The sequence below is a fragment of the Benincasa hispida genome, chromosome 4 (assembly GCF_009727055.1).
Source record: "Benincasa hispida cultivar B227 chromosome 4, ASM972705v1, whole genome shotgun sequence".
In the NCBI taxonomy this organism is placed as follows: domain Eukaryota; kingdom Viridiplantae; phylum Streptophyta; class Magnoliopsida; order Cucurbitales; family Cucurbitaceae; genus Benincasa; species Benincasa hispida.
This window is the reverse complement of record NC_052352.1, coordinates 40,809,458-40,818,154: the sequence shown is the minus strand read 5'-3', so window position 1 is coordinate 40,818,154 and position 8,697 is coordinate 40,809,458. Positions and strand designations below refer to the sequence as shown.

The window sequence follows — 8,697 nt, the reverse complement described above, 5'->3', positions numbered from 1 at the left end:
CAACTCTGATCTACTACCTACATTTGTAATTTGATTTATATACATCGTTTTATTTCTATTTTAAAAACTAATTTACATTTATAACCGTTGCTTATACACCATTACTATTCTTGAAATTTACCACCCTTAAACGTTGTCTTAATTTAAAACTTAAAGCTATCAATTTAATTTGAATGCCAAAAAAAAAAAAAAAAAAAAATTAACAAAAATTTTTCATAAACATACCTTTTTAGTCTCTAGGATTTGAATATATTTTCCATTTAACTCTTAAGTTTCAAAATGTTACAATTTTACTCTTAAAATTTAAATTTTGTTTGAATTTGGTCCCTAGGGTTTAAGATTTACAATTTCAACATATTCTCACTAAATCCTTACTTTTATTATGTTAGTGTTAACGTCTATTAATTAATTTCAAAAATGAAATAATTATAATTAATTAAAATTCACTATTTTTATCACTAATAAAATTAATTTTAAAATTCTATTTCATAATTGTTTTAAATTAATTAACAACCATTAATGCATTTTAGTGAAAAATTGAGATTAAAAGTATAAATCTTGAAACATAGAAACCAAAATGAAATAAACTCCCCAAATTCAAGGATAAAATTGTAACATTATTAAATGTAATGACTAAATTGAATTCAAACTAAGAGCTAAAAGTGTAATATTTTTGAACGGCTCCGTTTGAAATTGTTGTAGTTTTTAAAATAATTGTTAAGAAAAAGTAAAATAGTGTTCGATAAATTATAATTTTCAATTAGAATAAATTAGTTGTGGTTTTGGTAAATTATTACTAAATAATGAGTCAAAATAGCTTATTATTTCAATTATTATCATATTGATATTGTTTAAATTCTATTATTAATATTTTTATTTAAAATTTTATATTGATTTGAATTTTAGTTAATTTTGTTTAATTTAGATTATATAATAAAAGTTTAAGAAAAATAGTTGTTATTAGAAATTGAATCAATTAAATTTTGAGAATAGACGTGACATAATATATTAATATAGAATGACGTTATTTAATATATTTATTTAAATGATTATAAAGGTAACACATTTTTAGGAAAATTAAATCTAAAAGCAGGTATAACATATTTATTAGGTTTTACACGTTTGTTAAAATTTAAAAGTGATTTTGAAAATATAATAAATAAGTTGTTTTACAAAAAAAGTATAGACAATTAAGATTTTTTCTTAATCATTTTTTACGATTATAAACACAATGTGTCATATGGAGAAAAAAAAAAAGTAACCATTCTTGAGAAATTTTCACAGATAGAAAAATATCAAACTATTTATAGAAATTAAAAAAAAAAACCACTGATAGCACTAATAGTCTTCTATAACCTCTATCAATGATAGATCTGAACAAGTTTCCATCACTGATAATATCAATGATAGACTTTTATCAGTCTCTATATTCGATAGACACTGGTAGACTTCTATCAACGTTCATCGATGTTAGATTTATATTAGTTTTATCATCGATAGATGTTGATAGATTTCTATCAATATTTATCTATAATAAATAGTATCATAAATCTAATTAAATTTTACTATTTGTATAAATATTTTACCTTATTTTTAAACTCTTCATTTCTTCCTTTTTAAAAAATGATGGGAATATTGAATAACTTGAAAATTGAGGAAAAAAAATATATTTTAAAAGGAAAAAAGAGAAAAAGAAATAAAAATTAGGAGAGGGGAACAGAACCCTCGTAAATGGTGGCATAAGTAGACAAATGAAAATGGGGTCTCATCATTACCGCATGAGGGCGTGAACATGGAACCATTTTTTTTTCCCCTTCAATATTATAACTCTAAGAACGAAGACTCAGAATTTTGCCCAATTAAAGTTGGTTGTGTTTCTAAAATTCCAATTTTTTTTTTTGGTTTTCAGACAGTAAAAATTTCCCCTTTTGTTTTTCCCACACCTTCTCTTCCATTTCCTTCTTCCTCCCCCCATTTTTCTTCTTTCCTCTGCAATTTCCCCACTTCCTCTTTCATCAATTCTTCCCAAATTATGCATTTTTGATGTTTTTTTCCTCAATTTCTGCTCCCCTTTGTAACCCAACATTCTATTTTCTTAACTTCTCAGATCGTACTCTTGTCCTTCGTCGAATTCTTCTTCAGGTATCACTTCAATTCCTTTTTCTCCTTCATTCTACAGCCTTGTTTTTTGTTTCTATGCATTACCCATTTGGGTTTTCTGTTTCTTTTTCTGTTTCTTTTGCTTACTTTTTTTGTTTTTCTATGGAAATTTGTGTTTTGGCTACTTGGGTTTAGCCCAGAATATTGTTTTCTGTTTACCCCATTCTTGTTTTCTTGAAAATTTTGAGGTTTTTAGTGGAACTCACTGATATTGTTGCATGCAGACCTCTTTTTGTTGTGTTTTTCATCTTCATCTAGCGTTTTTGTCTCTGGTGTCACTTTGTTGGTCGATTTGATTCTCGTCGGTTTAGAAGTTGAACCGTTTTCTTTTTCCTTTTTTAGTTTGATCAGAGGTTTAAAATCTGTTTTTTGGTTGATTTTCCCCTCTCCAAATTTTGATAGTCTTGCAGTTCCCTTGAGAGTTGTGGGTTTTGATTGTTGTTCTAAAGCATCTCATCAAGCTGGAAAATGTTTTTGTTGTGTTGAAGATAGTTGGATTATGGGTTTAGGTTTAGGGTTTTCTCAGTTATTGATCAGTGGGGCTATTGGCTCTGCATTATGTATCTGCATGCAGGGTTTTATCTACCATTAACTCTGTACAATGTTTGGCATGGGCCATCGATTTCTTTATTGGAATAAGTATGTTCTTGTCTTCTTATCTTCTTTCCCTTCCTTAAGGTCAAATTACTGATTACTTCTAAAACCCTCTTTTTTAAGATGTTAGTGAAAGTTGTTGGAGTCTTAGAGTTTACTTTTGGGTCACTACTTGTTAGCTGTGTTACAGATCATGTTTCATGGAAGATTGTAGTTTCCTCCTGTGCATTGCTGGATATTCTTCTTTCTGGATCTGATCTAATGATCAATCTAACCATCCCTTTCTCTTCTAGCTTTTAATATGCATATATATATTTGAATATGTACTTGCTTTACGTCTTTTACAGAACTTCATTGGATTGCTTCATACCATATCTGCTTGGGTTCTCAAAATCAAGTTGAATGAGGTGGTTTCACTACCTATAGGTTAACATAATGTTCTGTATGGAAGTTTACGTTTGAGCTATGGATTAAAATTTGAGTTGGATTAGGTGAATGGGGATTCAAACTATGGGGTCTCAGGCCGGAGGTGATCCAAATGGCAAACAATCACAATTCCAGCCATTGGTTCGTCAAAATTCACTGTATAGTCTCACACTGGATGAGGTCCAAAATCAGTTGGGTGATCTAGGAAAGCCATTAATCAGCATGAACCTTGATGAGCTTCTTAAAAATGTGTGGACTGCTGAGGCCAACCAAACTGTTGGTAAGGACAATGAGGACAATAATGTCTTGGCCAATCAAACATCCCTACAACGTCAGGCTAGTCTTTCATTGAATGGTGCTCTGAGTAAAAAGACTGTCGATGAGGTGTGGAGAGACATTCAACAAAGCAAAGATAGCGAGGAGAAGAAGTCTCGTGAACGACAACCTACGTTGGGAGAGATGACATTGGAAGATTTTCTGGTGAAAGCAGGGGTGGTTGCTGAGACATCGTCAAATAAAAAAGGTGGGGGTCCTGTTGTTGAAATTGATGCAAATATCACACCCCAGTTTCAACAAACGCAGTGGATGCAGTACCCCCAACCTCAGTATCAGTCTCAACAAGCAGCAATGATGGGGGTTTACATGTCGGGCCAGCCTATTCCCCAGCCACTGCATGTGGGAGGTGGTGCTGTGATGGATGTTCCATATGTAGACAATCAGTTGGCATTGCCAACTCCTTTGATGGGAGCTTTATCTGATACACAGACATCTGGAAGAAAAAGGGGAACACCTGAAGACATGATTGAGAAAACTGTTGAGCGTAGACAGAAGAGGATGATAAAGAATCGGGAATCTGCTGCTCGTTCACGAGCAAGGAAGCAGGTGATTTTTGAAATCTTCAGGTTCTGTATTATCCAAAAAAGAAAAACAAAAAACAAAAAGGAGCTTCAGGTTTTGTGAAGTTAGAAGTTAGTAGTACCTCATTTTTTCTTCTCTCGTTCCATTTTACTCAGTTTCCACTTTGAACAGGCATATACCAATGAACTGGAGAATAAAGTTTCACGTTTGGAAGAGGAGAATGAAAGGCTCAGGAAACGGAAGGTTAGTTTTCAGCTTTCTCTAAATTCTGAACGTGGATGGATGTGGAATATTTTCTTTTACGGCCGAGCGGATTGACATGAGTCACCTCTCTTTAGGTTTTTAAGTACAAATGAATACCACTCTTTAGATCTTCTTCTGCCCACTTCACTTGTTTGACCTTGCATGCTGTCAAGTTGTCTATATTCTACCCCCACCTTTTGATTTATGAGATCCCCATAAGGCTCTTAATTATGTTCGAGAGAAAAGCAAAGACTGCTTATCTGAGTTCATCCGACCTCACTAGTTTGCAATTTTGAGATTGAAATTTTGCTTCCTCATCAATAATAATAAAGTTTTCAACATCCATAAACGTTGGCTTGATTTTTCAATGAAGCTCTTTCTCATAGAATCATCAAGTCTGATAGGAGTCTAAAGTTCAAAGTCCTTTACTTTGTCAACTCAATCAATCAACCATCCCTGTCTGTGTTTTCAACTTAAACACACAACTAAGTTTAGGAAGCCTGCTCTGTATGTAGCCAATACCTAACCAGGAGTTTTAACTCAACCTGGTTAAATGGCATGAAGTACTAAAGGATAGTCTTTTTGCGAGCAAGAAGATTTGTTTTCATTGTCTCTCTGCATTATCATGCTAAAATATGGTTGAAAGCTGTCTCACTGTTTCTACTATTGGCTCCTAAGTCTTAGAATAGTACCATTTCAAGACATTGAGGATGGAGCCATCTGTAACATGTGGGGTGAGAGATTTATACCTCTTAATTGAGGACATATGACTAAACTAGTTGAGCTATACTAAGGTTGGCAATAAGTTGGCAATAGAGCCATCTTTATTTCGTAATACTTTTTCTTCGTGCACTTAAATTGGACATTTCATAAACCCTGAGGGCGTTGTGAAATTTAAGATTTCATATTCTAGTTAAATGCTCTCCACATGAGGCCACTTAAACATATCAAGAGTGAGAGGGCAGGGAGAATCATTCCTCTTGTTAAATTTGGTATCCTTTTTTGTACAAAAAATTATGTAATTTTTTTTCCCTCTCTCTGTATGATAGTTGGGATCCATTTTTGTTTTAGTTCTCCCACGAAGGGTAGGGAATATCATTTTGTTCGGACATTTCTATGGAATCTATCAATCCGTTTTTTAATTCTTCTCTCAGTCTTTTATGTGGGTCCCGAAACAACCTTTATACATACAAGACGTGCAATACTCTTCATTGCATACCGATTTAAAAATATTTTTAGTAAATGTTTTATTGGAAGCACCTTTCTTATTTCTATCTATTTAATTCTGATTCTCTGCTTGTTTTCATTTACCGAATGGACCCGATCTCCACTACTATTAGACTGCACTTGCGCCTTTTAACTTTTTTAGCACACAGCATTCAAATCATGTCTATGACCCAATGTGCTTTCTAATGATTCTTGTGGTTTGAGATCCTCGTTAGTCATGCCATGGGTGGTTGCTAAATCCAAAATATCATGTGTATATATATATTTTATTAAAAGGCCAGCTTACATCAAGAAAAAAGAAAGAATACAAAAGGACTATGCCAAAAAGGGAAAGTCTGAGCTAGAAAACAAAAAACCACCTAACTACTGAACACGGGATGCCATTAAATGATTCAGTCAGTTTCGAAAAAAAAATGATTCAGTTAAAAATTGTAAGATACTTATCTGATAGGATGTTATTGCCTATTGGCAATGATACAGTTAGAGGCGTTCTGTTTGACCCCTCATTTAGGAAAAAGGGACATCTTGTCCTTTTGTCTTTTAGGTTGTTTTGTTTTTCCTTTGGCTTTTCTGAATGGATTTTCTCCCCGATTCTTATTTTTAAGAAACAATCAATGATTCAATTAAGAAACTGAGATAAGGCTTGTTGGTCCTTTATGATTGCCAACTTCAAAGCTTGAAACTTTCAACTTCTTTCTAGGATCTTTTCGGACCATGGATCGATACAAGTTGCCTTTCCTTTGGACTTTTAGTAGTCCAGCACGTTAGCAAATAACAATTTAACTTTATGAACCAAAAAACTTGAACTGTTGAAACTGACAGTATACTTTAGTGAGTACAGTAGTTTTTCAAAATGGTCAAGTTCAACTAGATCAAACCAAGTTGGTTATTTATGACCCATTTGACTCATTCAATCAATGTTAGATCCTAGATTGCTTTCACTGTTACAGAAGATGCTAAAGAATTTTGTTTTTCTTTGAAGTAACTGTCATTGTAAACCCTGTTCGATAGTGTCATTTCCGCTATCGGTTATGGATCTGATTGAATGTTATGGATTTTTCTTCTATTATGTGGTTCAATAGTTTGTTTACCTTATTCTTTTATACTGCTGAAGATATGTGGATGATTCTGCTTGTTATTTTTGTATCATGTTGTTTTTCTTGTGCTGTTTTAAATCTTGATCATGAAATAGCTCCGGTGAAACCACTGTGAGGTGAGCTGATAGTTGAAATGTAAAATTGGATATTTCCGAGGTTAAGAACTCATGACTTACCGTTTTTCAACTCCAAATGTTGTAGGGTCAAACGGCTTTTGTAGAATAGTTGAGTCTACCTAATGCTCATCCAAATTGAATTTGAAAACCTCGCTGAATGAACATTCACAAACTTTAGGAAAAATCTTCAATGAAATTCTCTCTTCCCCCACTGCCCCTGACTCTCTCCTGGGGTTATTTGGTAGTTGAGTTAAAAACTTTCTTTTTTAATAGAGAACCAAGGAAAATATGTTTAGGTAATCATTCATTAGAACTAGAAGTTTGTCTTTGGTTTGCTCTTCATGGATACAATTGGCTTGTTCTTCCTTCCAAAATTATGATTTTCTTGCAAATGCTGAAGAATTGATCACAGATAGGATCATAGGATTCGTTTTACTGTAGAACCAGAACCTCTTTAGACAATTCATTTCTTGTTTAAACTGGATTTTGTATAATCATCACCTTCTTGTTAGATTACTTGATCGAAAAACGCCATCCCCTTACGGTATCTTGGCAATACAAACAAGGACTACTAATATAGTGTGATCTTTCCACTGAGGGTCTCTTAAATATTTGATGTTGTATCTACTTGATTGTTTTGGTTTTTGCTTCAAGGAGTTGCCTTTACATGTAGGAGCTGGAAAAGATGCTACCGTTGGCTCCCTCGCCCGAGCCGAAGTATCAGCTTCGAAGAACATCGTCGGCGCCGTTCTAACTTGCACATCATTTCTCTCTCTCTCTTTCTTCCTCACTCTCTCTCTCTCACTCATAAAGTGTATGTTGGTTCTTCTTGTTGATAGTTTGTTTCTAACTATCATCAAGTTTTGTTTGTACTTATTAGTGCTCTGTTATATTAAATCAGTGGTAGAGAGATTCTAATGGGACCATTTTAACTTTGAATGTCTCTATGATTTGTCATATAAAGTTTTTAGTTGAGCTTCAAAACAAACAAAAAGAATGTTTGAATGTAAATTTTCAGAGTTTCATAAGAAAAAATATATATATATATGGTAATTGTTGTTTCAGTTTCTCTGCTTTCTGTCTGTGAAATAGAATTTTCATTGTAGGCTTAATAATATCCTATTACACTTACAAATTTTTCTTGGATATAATTTGTTTATCCAGTGTATTTGGACTGAGGCTTTTTAGTTTATGTGCTTGATGATTTAGTTCTACTTTTACATGTAAAAATTCAGTCATTGAACTTGTGTATATATATTTTTAATTATGCAATGACTTTTTTTAAAGCAAATTATGTAATTAATTGTTGAGTGTTTAATTTTGAAAATGAGTTATTTTGAAAAAAATGGAAGGATTTGACCATCCCTCAAAATAACTATTTTGAAACACTTTCACAGATTAAATTGTTACATATTAACAATTAAACATTATTGGCTCATTTGGTTTTTTATTTTTGAAAAATTAAATTTATTTTTTCAAATATTTTTACCATGACTTTCATCAATCTTAAATAAAGAGTTAAATTCTTAGCATTATTACAAACATCAAAGAAAGTAGATAATAAATTAGAAAATTTAAAGATGAAAAGAGTCTTCATAGATTTAATTAAAAAATTTAAAAGATCTTTTTGGAGAAGCAATTAACTAATACTTTTTCAGAAAGAACTTATGAAATAAATAGTATTCTTTTAAAAAGAAATATCAAACCCTTTTCAGTTCTCAGTTTTTAAAAATCATTTTTTTGACTCTGTTTCTATCATGCTATTATAATTTATTTATTTATTTATTTTTTTTGAAAACTACTGTATGCAGAAACACTCTGTACCATTTCAAAGTTATTTTAAATTCACTTTTTAGTTTTATCAAAATGTAAAATTAAAAAAAAAAAATTTGTAGGTGCATTAAAGATATAAATTATTTATTGTAGTAGTGGACTAAACCTATAGTTACTACTTTTGTAAGATTATTATTGTTATT

At 31.9% G+C, this 8,697-nt stretch overlaps 1 protein-coding gene across 3 annotated transcripts; it reads left to right on the top strand.

Annotated features, from left to right (window-relative positions):
• The first annotated feature begins 1,873 nt into the window (after positions 1-1,873).
• Positions 1,874-7,756, top strand: LOC120075679 (ABSCISIC ACID-INSENSITIVE 5-like protein 2). Of its 3 annotated transcripts, XM_039029283.1 has the most exons (5): positions 1,874-2,142; positions 3,102-3,161; positions 3,246-4,062; positions 4,210-4,281; positions 7,395-7,756. In XM_039029283.1, exons 3-5 carry the CDS (start codon positions 3,250-3,252, stop codon positions 7,473-7,475), a joined length of 966 nt encoding a protein of 321 aa, XP_038885211.1. In that variant the 5' UTR covers positions 1,874-2,142; positions 3,102-3,161; positions 3,246-3,249; the 3' UTR covers positions 7,476-7,756. The 3 variants fall into 3 exon arrangements, with proteins under 3 accessions (XP_038885211.1, XP_038885212.1, XP_038885210.1); XM_039029284.1 differs by lacking the exon at positions 3,102-3,161; XM_039029282.1 differs by having other exon boundaries at positions 3,102-4,062.
• The last annotated feature ends 941 nt before the right edge of the window (positions 7,757-8,697 follow it).

Excerpts from the sequence above, each read along its gene's own strand:
- LOC120075679 (XM_039029284.1), top strand. The coding sequence starts at position 3,250 with ATGGGGATTCAAACTATGGGGTCTCAGGCCGGAGGTGATCCAAATGGC. Across the intron at positions 4,063-4,209 it reads GTTCACGAGCAAGGAAGCAG|GCATATACCAATGAACTGGA; the intron begins GTGATTTTTGAA and ends CACTTTGAACAG. Across the intron at positions 4,282-7,394 it reads AAAGGCTCAGGAAACGGAAG|GAGCTGGAAAAGATGCTACC; the intron begins GTTAGTTTTCAG and ends CTTTACATGTAG.